This window comes from Ornithodoros turicata, chromosome 9 (genome assembly GCF_037126465.1).
Source record: "Ornithodoros turicata isolate Travis chromosome 9, ASM3712646v1, whole genome shotgun sequence".
In the NCBI taxonomy this organism is placed as follows: domain Eukaryota; kingdom Metazoa; phylum Arthropoda; class Arachnida; order Ixodida; family Argasidae; genus Ornithodoros; species Ornithodoros turicata.
Window position 1 is genome coordinate 32,862,568 of NC_088209.1, and position 27,790 is coordinate 32,890,357.

The following is a 27,790-nucleotide window of genomic DNA, read 5'->3' on the forward strand; positions in this document are numbered from 1 at the left end:
TATAAGTCAAACACACGCACTGCATGCTGTTGTGTTACGTCAGGTGAGTAGGTTGTCTTTGTGCGAAGGGTAGATTTTCCTCTCAAGATTTGTTTTCTCCCCTAACACCGTGAAACGACAGACTACTTATATTTCATAGATTGAAAACAAAAACCCTGTTATGGTACTTTGAACAATAGAATGATGACACAGTTTACCACAAGTACATCTGACAGCGGCGACACCCTCCTGTAGACATTACAAAATTAATGTCATGAAATGATGCAACAAGAAAGTAATTGCGGTATATTTTGTTTTTAATTTGTGCATGCAGAGAGCGCGAGCAGTGCGATAGCCAAATTTCTGGAGATTGAGAGCACAGAGGAGCAAAGCCGTGGCTGGATGCTGCTCACCAGTATCAACCTGCTAGCCTCCGGGGGTCCCCAGCTGGTGGAGGTGATGACCTCCAGTGCCCTTCCCTCCACCCTGGTCAAGTGCCTGTACCTCTTCTTCGATCTACCTGAGCTCAAGCAGCCGGACCACTTGGAGCCGCATTGTGAGTTCACCGCGCGGGAGAGGCGGATTTTGCTCCAGAAGGTGTTTGTACAGGTAGGTCCATCTCATTTTCACCTCTGCTTAATTTGTTTTAAAACGTGAAGAAAAACAATGTACAAGTTTCCGGCGATGCAGGATCAAAAATAATAAAGACGGTTACGAGCATCAACTGTTTACTATATACATTAAAAACAAGACTTTCGTGCAGTAGGCTGCACTTCTTCAGGTGAAGTGCAGCCTACTGCACGAAGGTCTTGTTTTTAATGTATATAGTAAACAGTTGATGCTCTTAACCGTCTTTATTCTTTTAATTTTTTTTACCTAGAGTTTGTCTTTCCAATCGCTTACGCGCAGATTTATGCCACTTACGAAATTTCGTGTAAATGTTCTGGGGTTTCGGGTTGCTGCGGGGTTAAATTAATTATATTAATTTGGTGTATTTAATTTTGAAATATTTATTAGCTGATTTATATAATAAAATTAAATAATTGACATATGGCTAATTTATTTCCAGCCAGTTTAGAAAAACTCAATGGAGAGTCACCCATGTAAACTCTATGGCCAAAACATTGCTGACCTCTCCAACAGAAGGGGCCACCAAATTTTTGGAAAGAAACTAAATTTACTATTTAAGCAGGTTTTCACAACAGTGAAGAGGCATTCTTTTTCTAATGGATCTCAGATGACTCGCATAATGGGGAGTGACGGCATTTTACTGTGTTGAGATTGAAATGCCTCCTGTGAAAGCTGCACTCATCACTGCAGCTTTTCGTTGTAGGAAAACGCAGCTTAGTAATTCAGTGAACCGGTAAGGGAAGCGCCTCAGGACGAGAGCCGCCTCGTCCTGAGGCACTTCCCTTAACATAGCTTAGTAATTGACGCAAGGAAAGTTAGCTCTCCGTCTGCTTTACTGCTCTTTCAGCCTGAGAGCCATGACACCAATATATCAATAGAGTCTGAAGTTTTCGGGAAATATTTTTTTCTAAATTCGGGGGCTAAAAATCGGGTAAATAAACATGTGCACTAAATTCATGGGAATTTGGGTGAAAAAACTCCCCGTATGCTAAATTCGGGCTCGGTTACTTAAACTAATTGTAGTGGTTTGGTACAAATGGTGATGTAACTGCATTTGCTGCCAAAAAAGCAAGTTAATGCATTCCTACGGACATCCCAGTGAGGGGAATTTGCCGGGTAAAAATCGGGTTTCACCCTAAAGGGTGAACCTTCAATTCAGGGTGCTATTTCGGGGAAGAATCGGGTAAAACCCTGAAACTTCAGGCTCTATATATCAAACATTTTTCCGTTGTACAGGTTCTGGTGAGACTCTGCAGTCATGCTGCTCCGGCGGAAGAACTTGCTCGGAAGGACGACCTCACACTGCTTTTCAGCGCCATCACCACGTGGTGTCCCCCCTACAACAACGTGTGGCGCAAGAGCGCGTCCGAAGTTCTGATGACTCTCTCACGTCACGGACTCACGTCTCCCGTTGTAAACTACATTCACAGTACGTGATGCCTGCCTAGAATTACACGGCTAACTAAACCGTAATTTTTCGGTGTGGCTTTTGGCTTGGCCATGTTTTCTTTATATTTCTACCACAGCGTTATTCATTGAGATGTTGGTCTGCCTACTGTTTCAGGCAAAGGTTGTGTCTCACTTTGTGTGGAAAACGTTCAGCGTGTCCAGGAGCTCTCCCCACTGGAAGTGGTGGAGATGTTTGTCACAATATTTTGCTTCCTAAAAGATTCCAGTGAGGTGTCACAAGTGCTTCTTGACGACTTTCGGTCCTGTCAAGGCTACGTGTTCCTCTCCGAGTTTCTTTTAAGGTCAGTACGTGAACAATTCAATGGCACATGTTTACTGTTTTAGTAGTCCGGCTAGCAGATTTCACAAAGTCAGCTTATCTGGGAATACTAGAATAGGCGCATCAAGCTCCAGTTTCCTTATCTAGTATGAACGTCCACTAGCTCGCCACTACTTTTTTAAGTTTTATCCGGATCAACTGGGAACAATGAGGAAATTATCTTGTAGTAAGTGAGATGCGGGAATATCATTAGGCAGTTTCTGCAAACTTTGCTTGAAATGTGGTGCAAAGCATTTGCAGTGGATGTTATTAGGGTTGGGGGAAAGTTCAATACATTTGATACACTGGAAGAAATTATTACCGATAAAGAAGTGAAATATTTGTTACATTTATAAAACTGAAGAAAGCATCTGTAGTTCACATATTTTTATTTTTTCAATCAATCAATCAATCAATGGTTGCCCTGTAAAACATTCTTCTCATATCCATGCCCAAACTTTTGGGGGGAACCTAATGTTTAACCTAATGATTTTGGGGGAGGCGATCGCCCAACTGCCTCTGCCCTGGATCTGCCCCTGAGCGCAGTGGTTCATTTATCAACTTCAGGAGGTGCTAAGTAGCAGGGTATCTCTTTGGGAAATTTGTTCACCTGCACACTACACCAATATACACGATTACTTACATTTCTTACACAGTACTTACATATTCTTAATAGGTTGGAACAAAATCCTTCACAAGAGGCATGTGAAGCACTGAGGAATCTGGCAGTGTTGATGACGTCTTTAACTACCTGCGGTTACTTTGAGTTGAAGCCTAGCCAAGCAAGCACGGGCTCCCTGTTTCAGATTCCAGGGTTCACACTGCCACAGCCATCTGGAAAAGGTTTGTCGCTAGGGAAGTGATCTGGCTTCTGTCAGAAGGATTGTCTCCCTACAGGTACAAGTGTGCGGAACATTCAGGCATTCCAAGTGCTCCAGACTGTTTTCCCGAAGGTAGAAATCTCACAAGTGGAAAGCTTGATGCTTGTAGAGCCTGAAGTTTTAGGGTTTTACCCGATTCTTCCCGAATTTGCACCACGAATTGGAGGTTCACCCTTTAGGGTGAAACCCGATTTTTACCCAGCAAATTTCCCTCACTGGGATGTCTGTAGGAATGCATTAACATACTTGCTTGGCAGCAAATGCAGTTAGATCACTGTTTGTACCAAACCAGTACCGTTAGTTTGAGTAACTCAGCCCGATTTCTTCCCGAATTTAGCATACTGGAAGTTTTTTTCACCCGAATTCGCATGAATTTAGCGCGCATGTTTATTTGCCTGATGTTTACCCCCCGAATTTAGGAAAAAATATTTCCCGAAAACTTCAGGCTCTACTTATTTGTGATGTACAGTTCTGAGTTGGCACTTTAAAATGCAGGCCCAAACGACGCACTTGTCATCTCTACTTTTGGATGCAATCAGCACCATCTATCACTCAGACAAAGCAAATTACTTCATCTTGGAGTCCAGCCATCCCTTATCACATTTTTCAGAAAAAATTCATCTCAAAACGGCTGAGATTCAGGCAAGTACTGCGATAACTTTTTTTATAAGAATGATTTGTGCTTCCAGGTGGTTGCCAAGCCATTTGATTTCATTTATATTAAACATCTCACAATGGCACTTCAGCACAAGCACATAATGTGCCTATGCATTTATTAAGGGGTATTTTCAGAAGGGTGTTTTGACTGTTTGACATAGACAATGATTCAGAATGTCCAGGTTCGTGATAGCTGTGTTTATGTCTATCATTATCTTGTCATATGTTGGTCGGTGTTTTACCGGTAGCACATAGGTGCTGTGCTGGAATTCATCTGCATATCTTTTACTTTACAGGAGAAGTTCTTCAGACTGTTAGAATTCATTGTCATTGAATTGAAATTTGTGCCATGCAAAGAACTTATCAGTCTCAGCATACTTCTGAAGACAAATAGGTATGGAATGGAGCTAATTTACATCGTAAGGTTGCTCTCTAACTGTTTCTTATCCTGTTTACTTTTCAGCTCAGTGTCTTGTTCCATTATCTGCTTACGCACACTAGCCAACGTGTTGCAGTTCAATGCTGTGTTTAAAGATGTGTACAGAGAAGTAGGCCTACTCGAAGTTCTTGTTACCTGTTTACATCGTTATGCCACTGTTCTCAAGGAAGCTTTTCCTGATGGCGAGGGAGAGCCAGTCGGTATGACCCCCTCGTTTCTTCCTGATGTCTGGTGTTCTATCTGAGCAAAGAACTATACTACTGTAAAACATAAAAAAAAAACTTTAAATAAATTAAAACTGCATCTTATTTAAAAAATATAGCTGTCTATCCTTCCTTTGGCCACATTCTTTCGCAAGCAGTTAATTATGTTCACCTAGCGCAAGAAACTATAGACACTTGTCCCAAAACTTGAACCGCATGCCTTTGTACCTCTTGTATACCTCTTGAAGTATTTTGTGGCACAACCCAAAAGATTGCCTCCTCAGCTTTTCATTCTTTGCACCATTTAGGTGGGCATTTTTATTGACTGTTATGGAACACACTTTTGTGTAGCTGCAGTGTCATCAACATACAGAGTAATATAGGTTGAAGTGTGTAATATCACTGTCTGGCTAATGCTTTTCTTTTACGCTTATCTGGTGTCCTGGGATGCCTCCTTTTTACATATATATATATAGTTAAAGTCTCTATACCAGAAGAGCAACAGCAGATGGGATGCCTTGTGATGGAAATCCTGACTGCACTTCTCAACGGAAATTCCAATAATGCAAGTTAGTAAAATTCTCATGTTTTCCTGCTGTCTTTAGCTGTAGCCTGAGCAAAGGATTGGATTATTGCTGTTGGTGGGCACTAATAAATAAATAAATAAATAAAGCCATGTGCAAAACAATACCAGTGAGAGGGATTGTAAAGTACTGAGGACCATGTACTTTGCCATTCGGGCTGTATTTCTCCACCATGGTGCATAATACTACTACATTTTTCTTGCGTTTCGAACAGGTGTGTTCCGAGAATGCGGAGGGGCCAGGTGTTCACACAACCTTGTGCCGTATCGGTTATGTCGGCAGCAAGCTCTGGGAATTGTGCAGCAGCTCGTGCTCAGTAGCGGTGGCGATGACGACATGGGTACCCTTCTCGGCCTCATGCACACTGCCATGCCCCTCGCCCTTGACCTGAAAAACCACATTTTAAAGGTCAGCATGTGCATCAATAAAATATGTAGCATCGCATGAATTAACTTTTCAAAATTTCAGAGATCTACATACATTGGGGGAACCAAGTGAAAATGTTAGATTCCAGTTGAGAAATGTGTCACGAATGTTGTTTTGATGGAACCAGACACTTTAACATTGGCTCTTGCCTGTTTTCTCTCTTTTCTACTATTCGATGCAGTCACTCCTGTTTGTTCTTCGAGAGAGTCACCGAACGCGAACCGTGTTCCGTAAAGTTGGAGGCTTTGTGTATGTGATGTCGGTTCTGGTTTCGATGGAAGGATGTTTGGCAGATCCCCCTAAAGAACCCTGGAACACAGGCAAGTTGTCTGCACCTAATTGTCGCGTTTTCTGTTCTTCACAGCGTAAACCACCTAAAATGCTTGTGCCTAAAACTATGTGTTGTCTATCTCCAACATAATGGCCCCACTTTCGACAAACTTTCTCTTACACCAGATAAACCCCAAATTACTGTCGAAATATGCACTGTGTTCTAGGTTTTCCACAATTAGTACTGCACAAATTCAACTCTGTTGCAAAATGAATGAGTGGTCAAATATTTTTGTCTCGTTTCTATCGCAGTTGAAAAGAGACAGATTGTTTCCTTACTGCGTACCGTGTTTGGGACCATGACAGTGGCCATGCGATACGAGCCAGCAAATGCAAAGTTTTTTGCAACCGAGGTATGGCTATATTTAATGTTTTTTTGTCTTTTTCTTATATTTGTGTCTGAACAAGCATGGTGAAGTAACCTGCTGTAGAGCCCTATTATTTTGCGAATTGGGTGCAGTCAATATATTCGCAACCACTAGTATTCGCAAATGCTTCTTAACACTCCAGATCGCCGATTATACTTAGGGAGTGACTTTTTCAGGTTAAATGCCTTTCTCAGACTCGGGGGGGGGGTAAAAATCGGGCGCTATTTTTAAATCTGTAATTCGGGGAGAAATCGGGCGATAATTGTGCCTTCGGGTGTTATCGGGTGTTTGTGTTTCTCCTCTTGTTTATTAAGTCCTTTCCTAATCTCTGTTTTTTGTTCTTTCGTTGTTGTTGTTGTTTTTGCGAGATCGTGACCTTCCAGCGGTAATCCCCGAAGGCATACACAGTGTGGACACACATGGGTGTATTGCTGACACACGTGGCGACCTTTGTTCGTCTTCAGTGGAAATGTCAATTGAGGATTTCATAGTGACTGGAATTCGGGGAGAAATCGGGTTTAACCCGAATTGGTCGGAGGTCAGTTCGGGAGGGAATAACTGGGCGTAAGCGGGTTTAACCCGAAAAAGTCACTCCCTAATTATGCTCCATCCATTGAAAACGTGGATCGTTGACCTCCATTTGTTGGAAGTATGTCGAAGCGCCAGATAATAAGACACAGGGACAGGAAACCAGGGACGAGGACAACAACGTCCCTTTGCACCATGCCCTAGAATGCTACCCCTGGTCATCAGGAAGTACAAATGCCATCCAGGGACAAGGAGCTCCACGTTTATCTCGGTTGTCTAGTTGACCGGACAACAGCCCTTTGCACCTTGCCCTAGAAGAACATCCCCGGTTATTGGGAAGTTTCCGAAACTTGCAAAACCCAAAAATTTCGCGTGCTCCTTAAATTAACAAAAATGGCAATTCGGAAATTGAGGGGATGCGAAATAATAGGGTTCTACAGTATTTTAAGCTGCAGTTGTAACGTGCGTCATGCCGTGCCGTCTGTGCCGTGTGCGTTTTGAGCAACATGTTCATGTTGCTTCAAATTTCAGATATGCCAAACCAGCCTGGCAGATACAGTGAGACTCCTCGGTTGCTTCACGAATGTAACTGATGTATCTCCACAAGGTGAAACTGCATTCTCACCCACAGAAGAGAATGTCTTTCATTCGGTCTTTTTGGGACAGAGTGACGGCTGCAGGTAAAGCTACACAGTTACACTTTTTTCTTTACTACTGTTAGTGAATGTTTGCTTTGTGTGTTATTGCTTTCAGTTTGGATTTGAACAACATTCCAGCACGTCTTGTGTCAGCTGTCATGGTGATGCGACTTTTGTATGATATGGCATTGGATTCTTTTGACAAGTAAGTGATAGTAGAAGTAGCATCATAAAATTTGACCTTCATGGAATTATAGGTTCTAGTGTATCACTTTGAAGGTATTGATTGTTCTACGTATTGTTCCTCTATGAGAGGGAGCATCATGGGCTGTGTCTGTGAGGTTTCTCATTGGTGAAACCTCTCAAACGGATGAAACACATGTACAGGGTGTGTGCAGAAAAACATGACCCGCATTTAGGCACATAGCTTGTTGCCTACCTAACTAACGAACTTCCGGTGGCGCACGATGGCACATTTATGCGTGCGAAATCTGTAGAAAAATTGTGGAAGCCATACCCAGCTTAAAAAATAAACGGAACAACGAAAACGTCAGCTTCCGTGCATCAGAATAGGGCAACATGGTGGACAACAGGGTGTATGTGAAAGGGCAACATGGTGCACGTAGGAGAGTTGTGTTCAAGTACCGCTAGGGGAGCTATCGGTGCATAAATGGAAACCATGTCCTGCCCACATGGATGCTCATCGGCAGTACCCCTAGCGGTGCCTGCACATAATTCTCATGAGACGGAAATGCACTACAGTGCACTGTCATGACCGCCCTATTCTAATGCATGGAAGCCCATGTTTTCGCGCTCTGTTTATTTTTTTACACTGAGTATGGCTTCCAGGATTTTTTTGTAGCTTTCGCACGCATAAATACGGCGTCGTGCGTCACCGGAAGTTCCTCGGTTAAGTAGACAACGAGTTACATGTAAAAATGCGGGTCATGTTTTTCTGCACACACCCTGTATATAGATATGCAACATAAATGTACGATTCTCTGTGCTTAATGTCTGATGTAGGAAGAACCTTTGGGATAAAATCTGGTTATCTACGTACCATTAATCAACATGTTTCTCTTTTTTTGTTTCTCTGACATTTTGCAGGCCAATTGCAGCAACCAGGTTGATGACGTGTCCTCAAACGTTGCACTGTGCAGTGCAGCCAAGCGAAGCAAACAAAAAGACAGACTCTACAAAGGGCAGCCCCGGAAACAAAAAGCCTGGTTTGGCCACCCTCAACCTCTCTCCACCATCTCCAGATCCACTCATTGTTCATCCAGGGGTTGTGGTTGCCATGATGCACCTCATTCCTTCTATTGAGAATGGAGAAGAACCACAGGTAGAACGCGTCCCTCAAGGTCTTAAGATGTTTATATAGTAGCAATGAGTCTACGGTTCTAAATGTTATTTGAAATACTGGTTGTACCAGTTCGCACTAGCCACCACATACCACTATGAAACAGATGCCATCATGTTAAACAATGTTGCAGATTTTTTTTATGTTGGCAGACTGTGTTACTATTAGAGCCTGAAGATTTTGGGAAATATGTTTTTTCTAAATTCGGGGGGTAAAAATCGGGTAAATAAACATGCGCTCTAAATTCTTGTGAATTCGGGTGGAAAAACATTCGGGGAGAAATCGCTCAGCTACTCAGACTAACTGTACTGGTTTGGCACAAACGATAGTGTAACTGCGTTTGCTGTCAAACAGGTTGGTGTGCTTTCCTACAGACGTCTCAGTGAGGGCAATTTGCTGCGTAAAAATCAGATTTCACCATAAAGAGGCAACCTTCAATTTGGGGTGCACATTCGGGGGAAAATTGGGTTAAACCCTAAAACTTCAGGCTCTAGTTATTATTTATTTTGTATTTGTGTATGTCGTAACTTTGCATTTTCGAGTTTTACTCTATACACATAGACCCCTCCTATGTTCTTTAGATGGAAGTGACACTGCAGCTGTATCTTGCCGAAGTACTGCGTTCCTTGGTGCGTTCAGAACGTAACCAACAAGTGATGTGTGAAGCAGGCCTTCCAGGTGAACTGCTCACAAAGTGCAAAGCTGGTCTGGAAGATGAAACACACCCATTGCACATTCCCCTTCAGTACATGTTGGAACGACTGGCGGCACAAGCACTGGAACCTCGGGATCTAAGGTAACGTGAATGCTATTTTCTAGAGCTGCGTGAATATCCGAAATTTCTGATGCTATTCGAATGCGATTTATTCGAGTATTCGAAATTTTCGAATAGTACTGAAGCGGGGTATCGTTATCGACATTCTGCAAGTGTGCTTCGCCTCGTTACATTCAAGAGTTAGGTGAAGCCCACTTCACGTTACCGCCATTGTTTTGATGTGCAGCTACAGTCTGCAAGTCGGCTTCACCTCATTACACTCAAGTGCTAGGCGATGCCCGCTTTACACGGTTTATAATATTCTGTCACTAAAGTTTACAACTTCTGTTGCCTCATGGTCAACACTGTACTCTGGACACTGCATGTTCCAGTAAATGTACACCCAGCTTTCAGGGTTATGTTCAGTAACAGACTGAAATATGTGCAGTTTCTAAAAAAAGTACAGGAAATTCACAATGTAAACACAGAACTGAGGAGATGCGCACAAAGCAGGCTGCATGGAACATGTTGACTAGCTCTCAACTAATCCCACTAACTCAATCTACCATACACAACACAGAGGGACCCTTCTCTCACGACATGTTATGCTGGGGCTCACAAGTTTGGAGCAGAACATCATCGAATGAGCACAACACCGCAAAATATTTCACCATGAGGTATTCGAAATTATTCAAATTGGGCCTTTACTGGTTACTCGAATTTGATTTGCCAGCTGAAGAAATTATTCGGTTTTGATTCGCAGTGCAAGTGAAATATTCGTAAACTATTCGCAATGAAAATTTTACCATTCACACAGCTTTACTATTTTCATATTGACGTGGTACAGCCGCGATAGTGAATGTGGAATATGTTGTGAACAACGTAAAGAACGAGAAATTAACCGAGGCAGGCTACAAAGGCCCCAGAAGGGTCAGAAGGTCCAGGTTGTAATCCTGGAGTCAGCACCTTTTTCTTGAGTTGCTTGATTTCGAATGTGGTGAATATTTATACAAATTTTGTGTTCTTCTTTCCAGAACATTCCTACGTCTGGGGTCTCCTCTCTGCTGCACCACTTTTGCCAGTACTGAAAACAGTAACAGTAAAACACTCGCCAAGCCTTTTAACCGGCCAGCTAACCAAAGGGATGGTGGTCCCGTCCCCCTTACTCGTATCAAGACCCTGGTTTCCATGACAACACCACGAGATTGCCGCCTACATGGAACGCTTATCACTCCTCCCTTCGTTGAATTTGAAATGGCCCCCGAGGGCTTCAGTTGCCTCTACCTGTGCAGTGTGGCACCACAGAGCGTCTCTGGACCACCGATGGTAGGAGTGAGCATGGTGGGTGGCGCGCCTGACAATGTCATTGGCGGAATTGGCAATGGTGAGCTCAGTAGCGAATATAAGCTTAGCTTATACACTGATAGAGCCTGAGGTTTTCGGGAAATATTTTTTTCTAAGTTCGGGGAGTAAAAATCGGGTAAATACACATGTGCTCTAAATTCATGCAAATTCGGGTGGAAAAACTTCCAGTACGCTAAATTCGGGGAGAGATCAGGCTCAGTTACGAAAACTAACTGAACTGGTTCGTGATGAAGAATAGCAGCAAGAAGACAAGGACAGGGACAGGACAAGGACAGATCCCGGATTGTTCCTATTGGGAACTGTTTCGGTACAAATGGTGATGTAACTGCGTTTGCTGCGAAACAAGTTAGTGTGCATTCCTACAGACGTCTCAGTGAGGGCAATTTGCCAGGTCAAAAATGGGTCTCACCCTAAAGAGGCAACCCTCAATTCGGGGTGCAAATTCAGGGAAGAATCAGGTTAAACCCTAAAACTTCAGGCTCTACTTATACATTCTTTTGCCTTTGCAGTACAGTCACAGTGTTTGGATGTACGTTTTCCAGGAGACCGTATGTTTCCACCGCAACCTGGACTGTCCTTCTCGACGTGGATCAGCGTAGAAAAATTCAGTGATTCTCATGAGGACCCGCACTCAGTTCGTTTGCTCACCCTCGTGCGAAACTTGCATGGCCGGGATGACCACCTTGTCTGCTTGGTCATACAGCTTTCGTCACGTGACAAGGCCCTTCTTATCTCCACACAGGAGATACCACTACCTAACATCAGTAAGCCTATTTCTGTTTTGACTACTTGCATGTGTGTGTAATAAGTGTGCTGACAGGTATCCCATTTTAATTTGGAATAAAAATGAAATGCATCTTTCAAAACACAGCATACAGGTGTTGTAGTATGTATGTTACAAAAAACTGATGACGACGTCTCACCTGGCCAAAGATTCATTCCACTTAGAAGCATGCTACTAAGCACGCCACAATTCCTCTTCTCCCTCCGTCTCTGTGGGGGAAAAAATCCCATAAAACACCATATATTGACCCAGAGGGGGGACGTCATATATTTCTGACAGGGGTGTGCGAATCCGAATATTTGAAGTCGGACCGAATCTCGAATCGAATGGGAGAAAAAATGCCGAATACCGAATCGAATAATTAATGTTTGCGTAAATTTTACAGTATGTGCCTTTTGCATTAAAAGTTTGCTATTTGTAGCCCATGGCTTTAGTGTAATCACCCTGTGCTAACGTTATCTTAAGCTAAACACAGGTCCGCCTGTGCTGGTCCTGCAGCACTGGCAACTTCATAAAGCAGGCTTCACCTCATTCAGAGAAGCATCAGGTGAAGCCCACTTTTGGGGTGTCGTCGTTCATATTCGGAGAATATTCGAATATTCGGAAAACTGTATATTGGATATTCGATTTGTGTACTCGATTATTTGCACGCACCCCAATATTTGATGCTATGTGGTTGCACATGACACTGATGCTGTGCTGTGCTCTTGCCAAGCCGGTGCAGATTGGGAACCTGAAGTCCGAGAGGAAGGCTGTGTTCGTATATGGACTCCCGAGCTACTACAGGAAGGCCAGTGGCATCATGTGGTGGTTGTGCTCAACAGGGCTGTCCTCAAAAACAGCTCTGTCTCTCTCTACATCGATGGTCAACACGTCTCAACACAAAAGGTAAACAGAATAACGACAGTGCAGTTCACCACAATTGGAAACTAAAAAGACCTAGCCCAGTCAAAACAGAAACTTGCAGAAGTGTTGCAGCCATGTTGCTGCAATGTTGCTGTAATGTCGTTGTGTTGCAGCAATGTTTCACAACCAAACGCAACATTACTACAACATCATTTTCTCAGTGTTGAAGCAATGCTGCAGAGGTTATGTTCTGGAGACATTGTTGGTTTGCTTCTGCAACAATGTTTCCAATGCAACTGTGACGGAACGTTGCAGCAAGGTTGCTGGTACAATGTTGTGGGGACCATGTTGTGGCAGTATCACAGGAACATTGCTAACGCTCGATATTAAAAAGGACGGAGTAATGGGACTGTGTCTTCCACACTTAGTTACTTTCCATCATGTCCTTTGATGTGAGCATTATAAATAATTCACCTTGTTTTTCTTTGCTGTTTAGATCAATTATATCTCTCAAAATCCTGGTGGAGGTGCAGCCAACCTGACAACAGCGTCTTCCGTGTATGGCTTCATCGGCACACCTCCACAGTTTCGACATCCTTCACGTCTAGTCTGGAAGCAAGGCCCATGCCACCTACTGGAGGATGTCACTTCACCACAAGTCGTCCACCAAGTTTACTCCCTTGGGCCCAGCTATGTAGGGAGCATGCAGGCAGCGGTGCTGACTGGTGAGGTTCTGATGGTGTCTTTCCGATTTTGCACTAGCATTAACACGCTAGTAGCGTGATGTCAAGAACGGTAAAGACAGCAGCTTTGAATGCTGTAACTGCACTTGTAACTAGGGCCTGACTTTTTAGGGTTAAACCCGTATCCGCCCGATATGTACCCCCCGAACGAAATCTGTAAAATTCGGGTTTAACCCGAATCTACCCGAAAACATCCGGGTCACGTGGCACACTCATAAGCGTGCATTAAAATAAAGTTTGATAACATTGCTAAACATTAGTTCCACGTTAAGACAAATTTTTATTAAACAATAAAAAATCACCCGAATACACCCGAATTCCTGACGACAGAATATGCCGTAACGGGATTTAACCCGAATACACCCGAATTTTCCAATGAAAAATATCGCCCGATATTTACCCCCCGAATTTGGCCAAAAATAAAACCCGAAAAAGTCAGGCCCTACTTGTAACCTACTGCACAAGCAGGAACAAATTACAGGACGGTTACGATTGTGTAACGTGAGTTTCAGCCGTAGCTGTTGTGTGCGGATGTTGACACTTTTATTGCTGATACTATATGCACAACTACTTTAGAGTGACGAGGACTGTCTTGTGACCTGTGAAGCGAGTGGGCAATGTGTAGAGCTGGGATTAGCAGGAAAACAATATGACTAAAATCGGGGCAAAAGTGGGACAGGAAACGCTGAAAAATTGGGACACTTTCTGGGACAACGTACCCATTTCTGAGTATGTCAAAACTGCTTTTATTAGCTTTAGATTATTTTAACTTGTTTTGCATCACCGAAACCGAAACCAAGGGTGGGGTAATGGGAAAGTCCCGATACTTTCCCATTAACAGCTGTCGCTGTAAAATTCTGGTACCCTGAAATACCACAGAGCACACTGCTTGAAAAAATCAGTTTTGAATTGTTACGCATTTTGTACTAAGTAGAGTCCCTTTCTGCCTCAGGCACTGAACCATTATCTCCAATGGTGAATGAAGAAAAAGTAGTCTTTGGTCTGAATGCAACTGCAGTTTCTGTCATGACCCTTGCCAAAATTAGAAGAGTGTACAGTAAGACAGACTGTAAATCCATCGCCAAGATGGTAAGTTAGCACGTGTGGTTAGACTGAATGTTCTGAATTATAAGTGATGTGCCAATAATTTGGTATTTGTATCCTTTTTCAAAATCTCTAGCTTGGGATGTCATCTCACGAAAATGCAACTCCGATTCGAATCCTTCACAACTCTGCTGCTCATTTGAGTGGACCTGCTCGTTGCATTGGAGGTGTTCTGATCGGATATCTAGGTGAGCTTGTTGTCTAGTCTCCTTAGATTGTTTACAACGTCATGAGAACATGCAAGTCGTATTTGAGATCAAATGAGAACATCAGCCTCTTAGGTCAATATACCAGTTGTTGAGAACAGTTATGAGACATCCCAAAACATCTGTCCCCTCATTTCCAATACCCACTTCCCAAGCCTATTTCTTCACAAGAGAAACCACGTACATGTTTAATGCTCACCAGGAGCACGGACCTTCATTCCGCGACCTGTGGCCCTGACCTTGGAAAACATTGGTGGTGTGGCAGTTCTCCTGGGGCTTGTGGCCATGGCTCAGGATGTTGAGGGACTCTACGCCACGGTAAAGGCGCTGGTATGTGTGGTACGAAGCAACCGTGCCGCGCAGCAGGAGATGGACCGTACAAAGGGCTACCAGGTGAGGTTGCTCGAATTTCAACTTTAATTGTACGATAAATCTGAAAATAACGTTCTCTTAGACTCTGGCCATGCTCCTGAAAAAGAAGAGCTCTTTACTGAACAGCCACATACTGCATCTTGCCTTCTCCCTTGTGGGCACCGTGGACAGCGGCCGCGAGACAACGGTCATCCCAAACATGACCGCATTCGAGGACTTGCTTTGCAATCTCGAGGTAATTTTTTTTCTTAGACCTGCTGTCGTACACACGTTGTGTGCCCTCGTAACTGATGCGTTACTAGAGCCTGAAGTTTTAGGGTTTTAACCGATTCTTCCCCGAATTTGCACCCCGAATTGAAGGTTCACCCTTTAGGGTGAAACCCGATTTTTACCCGACAAATTCCCCTCACTGGGATGTCTGTAGGAATGCATTAACTTGCTTTTTTGGCAGCAAATGCAGTTGCATCACCGTTTGTACGAAACCACAACAGTTAGTTTGAGTAACTGAGTCCGATTTCTCCCCGAATTTAGCATACCGGCAGTTTTATTCGCCCGAATTCGCATGAATTTAGTGCGCACATTTATTTACCCGATTTTTATCCCCCCGAATTTAGAAAAGGGTCTTACCCACAACTTATATGCTGTTGAATACCGACTTTTGTAACCATGGTGGGTGTTTATTTTGCGCTCAGGTGTGGCGAGATGCTCCCGGTGACTTGCAAAAGTCCCTTTACGAGCACTTTCATGAGCTGATCACAGAGTCCAGGTTAGGATTGTTGCCCTTTTGTGGGACCGTGTCAGTTTACTAATGCAGTTATCATCACCTTGTGAATGGATGTGCACTTTACAGTGAGCAAAAGGCAAACCTGAAAATCTTACGGGAGATGGAAATCATCACTCGGCTCTTGATGATGCTGCGTGAACCAAGTCTGAGCACGTCGACCATCCGTCTGCTCTGTAATTTGCTCAAGACACTTCTCCAGAACACGAACAGATCCGGAGACGTACTCCGGTAGGTCTTCTTTTCCTAAGTGACAGCTGTTATTGGTTGTTTCAAGTTGTTAATCCATGCATACTTTGTGTTGTTGTCAACTGTGTGAAAGGCATTGTATGTTGTGGTTTGGTGACTTTCACTACAAGCAAAGTACACAGACATTGGTACTTTGTTTAGAAAAGGAGGGTTGCTGTAATAAGCAAGAAATTGCAACATCAGTGTAGCTTTTAAGATGCGAACCCTTCTGGGTGGTTTGCTGGACCTGCATGCTGAGTCAGTCTGAGGCTTATTTGACCTTCTGTGTAGTATGTATTTCTTCACAATGTAAGATGGTAGTTGCCATTGTACTTATGGAAATGCCATTCCCTCTTAAGGTTTGGACAGTTCATGGTGTCTACCCTGCCAAGTTCTTCCATTTCTGAAAAGCATTTGAATTTAAAGAGAGAGATGGATGCTTCAGAAAATGCAGGTAACAACATGTGATGCTCTCCTTCCATTGTGACAGATACATAGACATTAATGTTTCTAAGGCCCTGTGAACAGTAAATGTTTACAAATGCAATTGATTTTGGGTTCAGCCAAAGTAAATACAGGCACCACAAATATGTACATGATTTTCGGAGGAGTAGCGTTGCTTCACATCCCATTGGAGATTTGTCCCACCTAGACATACACCCACAAACGCTAGCCACATTCAAGGTCATCACATTCGTACCGCTGTATCGTACCAGTACTACTGACAAATGTTTTATAAAATTCACATTGACAAAATTGTGATCATTGTAGTAGCCCTGAAATGCTTAGAAGGTGATTGGAAGTACCTATACCAAGCAATTGTTTCCATGCTTTCTTTTTCTTCTTAACATAACACAGGGTCCATGGATGATACTGCACTTCTCATTCACTATGTGTGCTTGAGGAACCGGTGCCTTCATATACTGCATCTGATGATCTGCCAGAGCACAAAGCCTGTGAACACTATGTAAGTGCTGTAAAAGGTGATATGGGGGGCCTTGTTCTCTGAACGTCATTACATGTATCACATCTACATCAGTGTCAATGCACATGTAGACTCCTTTTGTTCTTGGACTTTATGTTTTTCGAAAATCAAGGAGCAAAAATCGGGTTTTATTTTTGGAGTTGTAAAGTAGGATAAAATCGGGTTATGTAGGTATATATTGGGTGGAAAATAAATATACGGAGCATGTCTCGTGTTGCAGACAAACATGAGATGCTGAGCGGTTGTGATGAACATGCGGAGCCTGAAGTTTTCGGGTTTTACCCGATTCTTTCCCGAATTCTGCACCCCGAATTGAAGGTTGCCTCTTTAGGGTGAAACCCGATTTTTACCCGGCAAATTGCCCTCGTCTGTACGAATGGACAAACTTACTTGTTTGGCAGCAAACCACACAGTTAGTTTGAGGAACTGAGCCCGATTTCTCTCCGAATTTAGCATACTGGAAGTTTTTCACCCGAATTCGCATAAATTTAGTGCAAATGTTTATTTACCCGATTTTTACCCACCAAATTTAGAAAAAAATATTTCCCAAAAACTTCAGGCTCTATGAATGTGCAGTGCTGGTATTGGTGTCCGACTGCATTTTGGCAAGTTCATTTTCAGGGATCTTCCGATTTTGCACCAAGTTAAGAAGATGCAAATGGTGAAGTAAAAGCAGGTTGTACCGAGCTTAACCCTGAAACACAAGGCTCTACCCATGTGTCACTGTTAGCCTAAGGGGAAAATTAAATAGTCTGTTTGACTGAAGAAACTGTCTGTTAATATATTTACTTCTCCCTGAGTATAACAAAAAGGAAGGAATTTGTAAACCCTGGGACTTATGATACTGTATATGTTTAACGTGTTTGACATTGGTTTGTGTGAGAGTCAAAGTTGAAATCTGCTATTGACACAAATCTGTAATGCAACTCTGCTACAAACAACAGATGTGCTACACTAAGAATAAAAAGGAACCCTCAAGCAACATGCGTAACAAAAATATACCCTAGCCCTGCTGCTAACTTACCTGAAGGAAAATGGAGATTTCTTCCTTTCACAGCACTCTTGCAGTAGTAATATTATCACTGATAGTAAAGTACCATAGATGTCTGTCACATAATGGCAAAGGTACCCAACATATTGAAATAAGGCTTGCTACATTAGAATCACATCATTTTTTCTCTTTCCCTTGGAGCGCAAGCCCTTACATAATCATGCCATTACTGCAATATCTGTCATTTCAAATGTGCACTCACAGGTCGGTGATGCTCTTGAAGTAACACCTGTGTCGTGCAACTTTGACGGATATCCGTTTATCTTGTCACATAGCCGTGGAACAGGGTTAATGTAAGAATTAGGTCAGCCACCACATGTGCTGCCAGGCAATGCTTGCGGTGCATGCACACCTGTGTCTGATCATGCGTCTACATAAAGCACAGTACCGACATAATGCCTGTTACATCTGCCATGCGATGCTGAAAGGACAGATCACATTTTATTCCTGTATGATGAACATTTACAACCCAAGATGGAAGACATGTGCTACCTGTGTGTTTGCTTTGTTCATGATGATCTTTCTTGGGGTCATGTGAAAGAAAGTTGTTGTTTTTGTGCAGGTTTTGTGAGGAGCTGGCGCACGTCCTCGGTTTCGATTGGTTCCTCCTCTTCCTGCAGGGGCACTTGCACCCCACTACCATTGTGCTTGCTCTGCAATTGCTCACCGTCCTCCTCAGCCACCCCCCACTCATGCAGAAGTTCCGTGAAGCATCCTCCAATGGCGGCTGGCTGACCGAGACGGACCTAGTTCTTCAGCAGCGGACAACTGTTTTTCTAGGTACTGTTTTGATGTAGAATTTACATCTTTCCGATCCTTTATGGGGCTGACAGTTAAGAAATTTCAAGTGACATTACGGTTTGGTGTAGGATTAAATAGTAACGTAAAATGCCATTAATTTATTTTAATGATTGATTATTCAATTAATGAGTTTAAAAATCACCAAAGTAAATTCTACGCACAAAGCCTCACAGTCATCTCAAACAAAGAGAGCCACCCTAAATTTTGTGAATGTTTCATTTGACAGCAGTCGCTTTTTTGTCACAATTCATTCATGCGGCTAGTTGAGAAGGGCATATCGTAAGCCAAATATATTAACTAAAGTAGAACAAAATTGTACAGGTCTATAATTGTGTAATAGTTTTGTAACAGTTAGTGTAAAGCTAAAGAATACCTTAATATATCTATACGGTGAAACACGTGTCCTCTGGTGCTGTCGCATCGTTCCATGAGTGTCTGTATAGAATCTGAGTATAGAAGCCATCTTAATCTGTAATTTTGAATTTCAAACACGTCTAGCGTCATTTACCTTGTTTCTTTAATGGCTTTTTTCCCCTCATTATCTATACCTTATATATATGAATGCGCACCTATACCAATACCTTATATACATATATGTATACCTATACCTTATAGATGTAAATTTTTGGATTTTGTCCTCTGTTGTTAGAACTGTAACTAATATTTAACTCTAGACTGAAAGAGTTCAGGCAGGAACAGTTACATTACAAGTTTTAAAGTAACACGATTTTGTTTTATATACATGTAGTTGCTTAGTTTATGGAAATAATTCAGACTCGAGAGCTTATGTATTTCTTGTATAGTTGTTGAACAACATGTTAGATAAATTACGTTTAAGAAGACCTATATGGGTATATTTTCTCCTGAAACTGCACTATTATTTAATTTGTTTTTCATTAAATAAATGTATCATATTCTGCTTCAAAACACTTTTCAGTAGAAGTTTTTTTTTTCAGGCTTTTTAAACTCTTTTTTTATAGAAAGATTCGAGATTCTTAAGATTCGTGGATTCGCAGACCTTCCTTTGACTCTGATTCATATTCGTAAAATTCTGGATTCGTCCCATCTCTATATTTTTCTCTTATTATCTTATACCTCCCTGCTTCGACCTGGCAAGGGCTGGCAGTATTATATAAATAAATATTTAAAAAATACCCGCATAAATTAGCAATGAAATGCAGCAACATGTTTCGCATGCACCGTTTATACTTCAGACTTCTACTTTATACTACTTCTTTGACTGGACTTGATGCAATTGATTATGAAGGCACACAACGTAACTTGCCCTCCTCAATACAGGCTTTAACGTGGCTGCGGCTAACAGCAAGCTGGGTAGCGGAAGTATCAAAGCAGAAGTGTACCAAGTACCCGGATTTCAGCAGCTGCAGTGGCTTATGTGCCAGCATGTAGCCATTGCTGATGTGCACTTTCTTCTCCTTGCCATGCTCATGGCACGTCCAGTGTCACGGATTCCGTGCGGCATGCAGGTTAGCACTTGAGTACACGAGAGTACGAGACCGTCCCTTTAACATGCTCTTGACGGGCCCTTAATGTGATGATTTCTGCCATAGTTTCTGGGCAGTCAGCATTGACGTGCATTTTCGTTCTTCGGTAAACAGTTTTCCTTGGACAACATCTGGTCGTTCGTCTTTGGGGTACCCCCAGGACAGTCTGTCACGACCCAGGGGGATATAAACTCTGAACTGGTTGTCGTGCTACTGGCAATGGTGCGCACAGTTCTCAACCAGGTTGGTGACTGTTACCGAGTTATTGTTGAAGTCTTTTCTTCTTTGTATTGCAGGTGTTGTAGCTTATTTTGCACCGTATTCCTCTTTCAGCCTGCAGGGAAAGAGGCTTGCGTAGACGACCACCCTGTCACCATGGTACAGTTCCTAATGTACCTGTACCACAACAGAGCAGATTTTGCAACTGTCTGTATGGGATCAGACATCTTGTGTGCTCTGACAGCTACACTTTTTCCCATCTGGAATGGAGTGCAGGAAACACATTCCCCCATGGGTGACTTTCAGGTTGGCACCATGTTTTTGGGCTCAGTATATCACTTTACAACTACGTAACATAAACAAATGTGTGGTGTAGATTAAGTAGTGTACCTTGTATTTTCAGGTTTTATGTTTTTTGAAAATTGAGGGGACGAAAAAGTTTGTTTTTTTATTTGTGGGGCTATAAAAAAAGGGTAAAATCAGGCGATAATGGGTGGAAAATAATGATTATATTTAAGTGAAAAAAATGTGCTTCTAGGATTTCAGATTAGCACTAGATGACAAGCTGTGCTTAATATGCAGTGCTTAGCATTCTCCAGAGCCCATATTGGTGGCAGTATTTGGAGTTTTGCAAGTTCGTTCATGAGTTTCCTTGGGTTTTATCAGGTCTAACCAGAAAATACAAGGCTCTAAGATAAGCAAATTCTTACATGAAAGGGTACCCAGCTGTACGTCAGTGCCTGATGTTAAAATGTTGATATGCGGTCTTTGCCATGAAACATTTTTTCCTCCAGATTCTTTCATCGACTGATAACGTTGATGGCAGCTGCGGTCTCTCTAAACACCCTGCTCGCAAGTACATAATGGATTTTCTGAGGGTCATCATCGTGGACAGTCTATCCTTGGCATTCCCCACAAAGCAGCCGCCCGTCACTGACCTCGTGCTAGATGTAAGCAGGCTGTCCTCCAAATCCGAGATACTTCGTTGCTTCCAAATCCAGATAATGAGAAACATACGTGGGTGAGGATGGTGCAAAGGAATGCAGATCGAAATTAAAATTTTGTAAGCTAACCCACATAAACTGGGACAGAAAGGTCTGCATCACGTGTGATGCTGTTGTCTGTAAATATTAGTGGGGACTCTTTCTTTTGTTTTCTGCAGTGGTAGAAATGTGTTTGCTTGAGTAACGTTGCAACAACCGTTCTGTAATGCACTCCTTCCATGCTTTATCCTACATTTGACTACTGTAATTTTCTGCCAATAATGCACACCACACATAACGCATCTTTTAAGATTTTAAATTCGAGTTTTAAGATAAAAGTACCACATAGAATGTGCACCGGCGTGTAATATCGCACAAGGCTCAGCCAGTCTGAGCTTATGCTCAGAAAACAAGGAAACTTGTGTTGGGATTTGCACGGTAATAATTCGTTACAACTCGTGACTTGACCCTGCAAGACAACTACATACAGTCTATGGCCATGAACGGTGCCACAGCTTACTGTACGCCAAAGTCTCAGCACACCGTATTTAACATCGGTTGCGGAAGACTACGTGTCTAAGCCCTTTGTACTGCTCGCGACACGGTTGTCTGAAATTAGCGTCCTGCTGTTAATCCCATTCTAAATCTCCAGGTGTTACATGACCATTCGTTTCGAGTAATGTGCACCATGTGGTCTACCCTTAAATACAATATCGACATAACATTTTGGAGGGCGACCTATAAAACGCAGGCTGCGGATTCACTGATCGGCGTTTTCAGACAACTGTGACTGTGTCGTGAGCAGTACCTTGTCACCGAGTTGTTGGAATCCTAATTGGAATTCCAACTCAAAACCTATGAATGAAAGCTTGCTGCCACGACTGAAAATACCACGTATAACATGGTCCCGTAATACCCGTAAAACGGGCATGGGTGGCCCAGTGGCCAAATTCCACTGCGTGACATGTGCATTATACACAGGAAATTGTTGGAATCCTCGTCAGAATTCCAACTCACAATCTATGAATAGCTTGCTGCCACGACTGAAAATACCATGTATAACGAGGGCCTGACTTTTTAGGGTTAAACCCGTATCCGCCCGATATTTACCCCCCGAACGAAATCTGTAAAATTCGGGTTTAACCCGAATCTACCCGAAAACATCCGGGTCGTGTGGCACACTCATAAGAGTGCATTAAAATAAAGTTTGATAACATTGCAAAACATTAGTTCCATGTTAAGACAAATTTTTATTAAACAAAAAAAAATCACCCGAATACACCCGAATTCCTGACGACAGAATATACTGTAACGGGATTTAACCTGAATACACCCAAATTTTCAAATGAAAAATATCACCCTATATTTACCCCCCGAATTTGGCCAAAAATAAAACCCAAAAAAGTCAGGCTCTATGTATAACATGGACCCGTAATACCCGTAAAACGTGCATGGGTGGCCCGGAGGCCAAATTGAACTGCATAACACGTGCGTTATGCACCGGAAATTATGGTATTGCTGTTTTTTGCCATGCGAATAGTAGCTGGAACTATTAGGCTCAATCTTTTACTTTTTTTTTATTTACTGACCTCTTAAAACAGGATTTTTTGTGAAATGCCCTCTTCTTTAACAGGCCTTCCCATCACAGGCAACACTGAATCAACAGAAGGAGTTTATAACTGAGATACTTTCGTCTGTTATGGAACACCTCCTTGCTGCTGATGTATTTCTCGGCGAGCAGGCTGCACTACCCATTGCTGCTGGTGGAAAATATTCTAACATTGCACCAAATGTTTTCTACTTGACTTCATGTCTTGTGGACAAATTATGGCAGGGTATGAGACACCAATCTCCAGGCTTCCTCTGCTCTAATCTCTGATACAAATGTGAAATTGAATTTGCTTGCAGGTGTCTACACAAGAGATCCACACGAGGTCCTGGACTTCATAATCAAGCTGCTTAGCCAGGTCAAACGCAAAGGTTGGCAGGATACACGCAACTTGTCTGTCCACGTACTCTTGTCTCATTCTCAAGTCACTTGTCTTGTGTTGATGCCCCAGATTTAAGTGTACTTTTATAATTAATATTATGTTGACTTGTATTGTGACTAGAGATTTTGAGTAAATGCTGAATTTACCTTGCTTGAATTTACCTCCTGACCTGTAAGACTATAGTTGAACCCTGTTCCTACTTGGCAATTTCGAATTTTTCTTCTAATACGGCTCACTTTGGTAGTGCTGGGGGTGAGATTTGGAGCTGCTAAAGATCTGACTCAGCATGGTAGCCAGACCAGATCAAAAATTTGGGGGGGTGGGGGGGGGGGGGGGGGTCTATGGAGACTTAACATGGGGGAGGAGGTGTTTCCCTCTCCCAAATGCACAAAATGTACCAAAGGTACAATTCGGGGGGGGGGGGGGGTTGAACCCCCTAACCCACCCGTGGCTACGCCCGTGATCTGACTCTTCTGCTTCCATGCACACACCCTGTGGATAATTGTGTGGGATGATAGAGGGGTAGGAAAAGCGCAAATAAAGTTATGTCAACCAATTCCACCACGTTTTCTAGTTAACCCAAGATAGCACCTGATTTTCAAAATGTTGTGATGTTTAGTATGCTAATCTCTGTCATCGCTCTCGATATATTTTCAGGCTTAAACATACAAGCAGAAAGCATGTACAAGAGCCTCAACAGAGCGTTGCTGTTCATTTTGTCACGTCCAACAGAATCTGTTGCTGGTAAGCATTGCAACTGTAATGCAAGAAAGGGAACTTATTCTCTTAGCTTGGATGGTATAATTGCAAAGGTGTGGCATTACACACATCACACTTTGTGTTCCAGATCAGATGACCAAGTTGGAGTGTTTGCAAAAAATGATCATCCATCGCTCACTTATGGTGACAACTGCCAACTGTGAGGCAGACTTCATCCCATGTCTTTGCTACTGCTTGCTTCAGCTCACAGCTGATGCTCAGATTAGGTATGCACAGTGGTCTGCTCTAGGCAGAGCGTCGAACCGAAACTGAAACCGAAAACTGGAATTAACCGTAATTTTTAGCTTGAACTGAGCCGGAACTGAACTGTAATTACTAGCACCATTTTGGAGATGAACCGGAACCGAACCGATATAAAAACTTCGGTTACCGGTTCGGGATCCTGGTTCTATTCGTGTTGGTGTGTGGTGGGGGTGACGTGGGGATTCAAGCAGTCTGCCTGCCTAGATTGGCGGCACGTTGCTCGGGGAAGGGAAGAAAGGGGGTCCTGTTGGTCGAAAAACAGAAATAAATGCATAAAAAACGTAACTAAGAGATCTTGTATCATTTTTAGTGGCTTCCTATAATTTTGTAGCACATTAGAACCCCGAACTGGTTCCGAACCGGTTTACAGCCTGTGAACCAGTTAATTGAACCGATATATATATATATATAACCAAACTTTTTTGGCCGGACCCGAACTCGAAACAAACCGAAAAACGTTTTGGTTCAACGCTCTGGCTCTAGGTGTTGGTACAATTATTCATGCAATTACTAGGCTAGAAAGCTGTGCTGTTGTTTGCTTCGTCAGCTTTTGAAAGATATTGGTATTGTAGTCATATTAACATTGTCTAGCTATTTAGCGCTGCAGTGAAGGTGGAATACAATACCCCAGTTATTTCCTGTGGTCAAAAATAACAGCCCAGGAATCTGACAGGAATTGCTCAAAAACACTTCTTCAAGAGGCGCAGATTTTCCAACACATGTCTAATAAAGCTCCGTGTCTGTTTGAACTATAACGCAGCATGGAGACTGTAAGGCGTACCACATGGCACATCAACCCTGCTTCATTCTCTGACCGTAGCCGCAATGCTACAGACAATAGAGCGCTGTCATCATCGGAAGAGGGCACACTGCTGGTCGCAGCAGCGGCTTGCAAAGTGTGGGAGATAGTGTACCTAGCCAAAAAGCAGGTGAGAGGCATGAAAAGTTGAACATAAATATATGTATACAGTCAACCCTTGATTCATGAACACCCTCGGTTCCCCGAGAAATCGTTCATAAATCGAAGGATTCATAAATCGAAGATTCAGTTAACTGAGTACTATCGAGCAAATGGAACAGTATTTCCGTGTTGGGATTGTGTTTATAATGACATATATTTTGCTTTTGACCATGCCTTCTGCTGTATCAATCTCACAAAGAACAGACGTTAGCGCATTCACACTCTTTTTATTATGCAATACTAGATTGTTTAATTTTGCTTTGGACCATGCCTTCCGCTGTGTCAATCTTGGAAAGAAGAGATGTCACCACATTCGCACTGGACTGGTCTCGGATTTCCTCCGGGATTTTTAACCTCCGTTTATTAATCTCCGGGTGACAGGGACCACCTTATTCATCAACTGAGGTCAGGAACACTTGGTCGCACCTTGTGCGACCCCGGAAAACCCGTTTGTTGTTCCGATTTCGATTGGTTAAGAACCGAGGGTGCAATACCTGGAAAACGTTTTGTCCGTTCAGGCGTCGTTCATAAGACCACGGAATTATCCCTTTGAAGGTTTCTGTTGACCTCGGAACGATCCGTTCATAAATTGAGGGCAAAAACGCTGGGCAACTCCTAGTTGGTTCCCAGAAATTCTGTTCATTATTCGAATATCGAGGTTCATAAAACGAGGGAAAAATGAATGGAAAAAGTTTGGTTCCCCGTGCTCGTGTTCATAAAATGAGTGAATTCATAAATCGAAGGTTCATAAATCGAGGGTTGACTGTATATGTAACCCTACTCACTTTATCAAGCAGCGAAAATTTTGCCAAGAAGGCTCCATAAAAAAGTGTCACTGAATATAGAATCACTGAACGCTGCTATGTGAAAACCACAAAATATGAAGAGAAAGGAGGGATGAAGGAAAGGGTGAAATGAGGGAGCATTATTGATAAAAATGCACGTCGCACATCTTCAAGTGTGTTAAGCTAGTGATACTTCACTGCTTCACTGCTGGCGCCGTGCGGCATTGTTGCTGAAGGCATGGATGCAGAGTAACATCAACTTGTAGTGAAGTGCAGCGATGTGGACATCATGTGCAGCAATATGAGCGCCAAGAAGCCAACTGGAGTGACGATAAACTTGCTTGTGGAATTCTGTCGAAGCCCTCGTGCTCACCGGCTGAACTTAAGTCAACATTCTGCGGCTCAGTGTAAAGTGCAGGTCTTTCGCACCTGGACAACCTCAGGCAAAAATGGGAGAAGTCTAGCACTCGCAAGCTAATAAAATAAGTATTTAAAGAGATTGAAACATTTATTTTACTGAAAAACAAGCTTTCGGACGGACGGAAGGACGGACTCCGTCCGAAAGTTTGTTTTTCAGTAAAATAAATGTTTCAATCTCTTTAAATACTTGGACAACCTCAGTACGACTGAGCCTAAGATTAAGCTTACTAAATTTTCGCAGCAGAAAGGCAGTTAAATTCACTAATATTTTTTCTGCAAAGTAAAGGGTGTCAATTGTTGCATGATATTGCAGGCTCTACTCATCTTGCTATAATGTTGCCGCATTATTTTATATCCGATTATGATTCTATCGATCTGCTTGTCGAGCTGTTCTTCATCTAAGCTGTGTTCGTGTTAGACAGTACCATTAAGGATAGTACCGGATAAGGACAGAATTTATCAGTTGTAATCTTACCTGTGTGTATGCATACAGGTTCTAGAAGAGCTCTGCAAGGTCACCCTGCCTTCTGCAGAAGGCAGCTCGGGTCAGATACCCGACTTGCAGTCGTTGTGGAATGTGCTGCACGAGACGTCCTGTCGTTCGTGGATGAACTTCCTCGACATGGAACGTCGCAGTGGTTACACGAAGGAGGTGGTGCAGACGCAAATACAGACTGTCAGTCAGGTGATGTCACCCTTGCATTGTTTCAAGGGAATTGGCAGACTTACCATGTGCGGTCCGCATTAACGTGTGGATTCCACCTCCTCCCTGACAAACAGAAACTGCAGAAGGTAACGGGAGGGCTGACACGACTGGCTAGCCGCAAGATCAAGCGAGAGCAAACAACACGTGTTCCGCTGAGCAATCTCACATTCCAGGTGAACTGTTCAGCCTTTGCTGCGGACATGATTTTTACCTTGCAGTCGAGCTCCTCACCGCTGAGTACAGCATACAGAAATTTAACTTATTTTAACCTCTAATATGGCAGGAGGTAGACATGTGGACTCAAGTACACATCTCGATTGTGCAGGAGTTGGTTGACCTGCAAGTGAAACGACATCAGCAGGTAGCCTTGCCCCTGTGTGCACTGT

The 27,790-nt window shown here is 42.9% G+C and overlaps 1 protein-coding gene across 2 annotated transcripts in view; it reads left to right on the forward strand.

Annotated features, from left to right (window-relative positions):
- The window catches only part of LOC135368665 (WD repeat and FYVE domain-containing protein 3-like), a 47,953-nt gene that overhangs the window by 3,514 nt on the left and 16,649 nt on the right, over positions 1-27,790 (forward strand). Inside the window, exons 4-44 of one of the 2 annotated variants that reach the window (XM_064602097.1) lie at positions 314-588; positions 1,846-2,038; positions 2,174-2,360; positions 3,054-3,220; positions 3,275-3,330; positions 3,754-3,900; positions 4,212-4,309; positions 4,379-4,554; positions 5,034-5,126; positions 5,356-5,549; positions 5,749-5,887; positions 6,150-6,250; positions 7,325-7,473; positions 7,547-7,636; positions 8,539-8,773; positions 9,373-9,587; positions 10,580-10,929; positions 11,453-11,674; positions 12,410-12,582; positions 13,037-13,265; positions 14,236-14,372; positions 14,464-14,575; positions 14,796-14,986; positions 15,048-15,200; positions 15,658-15,731; positions 15,816-15,977; positions 16,334-16,428; positions 16,833-16,941; positions 18,573-18,790; positions 20,111-20,298; positions 20,431-20,559; positions 20,650-20,841; positions 21,330-21,485; positions 23,152-23,353; positions 23,427-23,498; positions 24,167-24,253; positions 24,357-24,495; positions 25,293-25,461; positions 27,192-27,383; positions 27,479-27,577; positions 27,688-27,765. In XM_064602097.1, coding sequence (XP_064458167.1) covers positions 314-588; positions 1,846-2,038; positions 2,174-2,360; positions 3,054-3,220; positions 3,275-3,330; positions 3,754-3,900; positions 4,212-4,309; positions 4,379-4,554; positions 5,034-5,126; positions 5,356-5,549; positions 5,749-5,887; positions 6,150-6,250; positions 7,325-7,473; positions 7,547-7,636; positions 8,539-8,773; positions 9,373-9,587; positions 10,580-10,929; positions 11,453-11,674; positions 12,410-12,582; positions 13,037-13,265; positions 14,236-14,372; positions 14,464-14,575; positions 14,796-14,986; positions 15,048-15,200; positions 15,658-15,731; positions 15,816-15,977; positions 16,334-16,428; positions 16,833-16,941; positions 18,573-18,790; positions 20,111-20,298; positions 20,431-20,559; positions 20,650-20,841; positions 21,330-21,485; positions 23,152-23,353; positions 23,427-23,498; positions 24,167-24,253; positions 24,357-24,495; positions 25,293-25,461; positions 27,192-27,383; positions 27,479-27,577; positions 27,688-27,765 — 6,443 coding nt within the window. The remainder of the gene's footprint in view (positions 1-313; positions 589-1,845; positions 2,039-2,173; positions 2,361-3,053; positions 3,221-3,274; positions 3,331-3,753; positions 3,901-4,211; positions 4,310-4,378; positions 4,555-5,033; positions 5,127-5,355; positions 5,550-5,748; positions 5,888-6,149; positions 6,251-7,324; positions 7,474-7,546; positions 7,637-8,538; positions 8,774-9,372; positions 9,588-10,579; positions 10,930-11,452; positions 11,675-12,409; positions 12,583-13,036; positions 13,266-14,235; positions 14,373-14,463; positions 14,576-14,795; positions 14,987-15,047; positions 15,201-15,657; positions 15,732-15,815; positions 15,978-16,333; positions 16,429-16,832; positions 16,942-18,572; positions 18,791-20,110; positions 20,299-20,430; positions 20,560-20,649; positions 20,842-21,329; positions 21,486-23,151; positions 23,354-23,426; positions 23,499-24,166; positions 24,254-24,356; positions 24,496-25,292; positions 25,462-27,191; positions 27,384-27,478; positions 27,578-27,687; positions 27,766-27,790) is intronic. The other variant, XM_064602098.1, reaches the window with a different exon arrangement.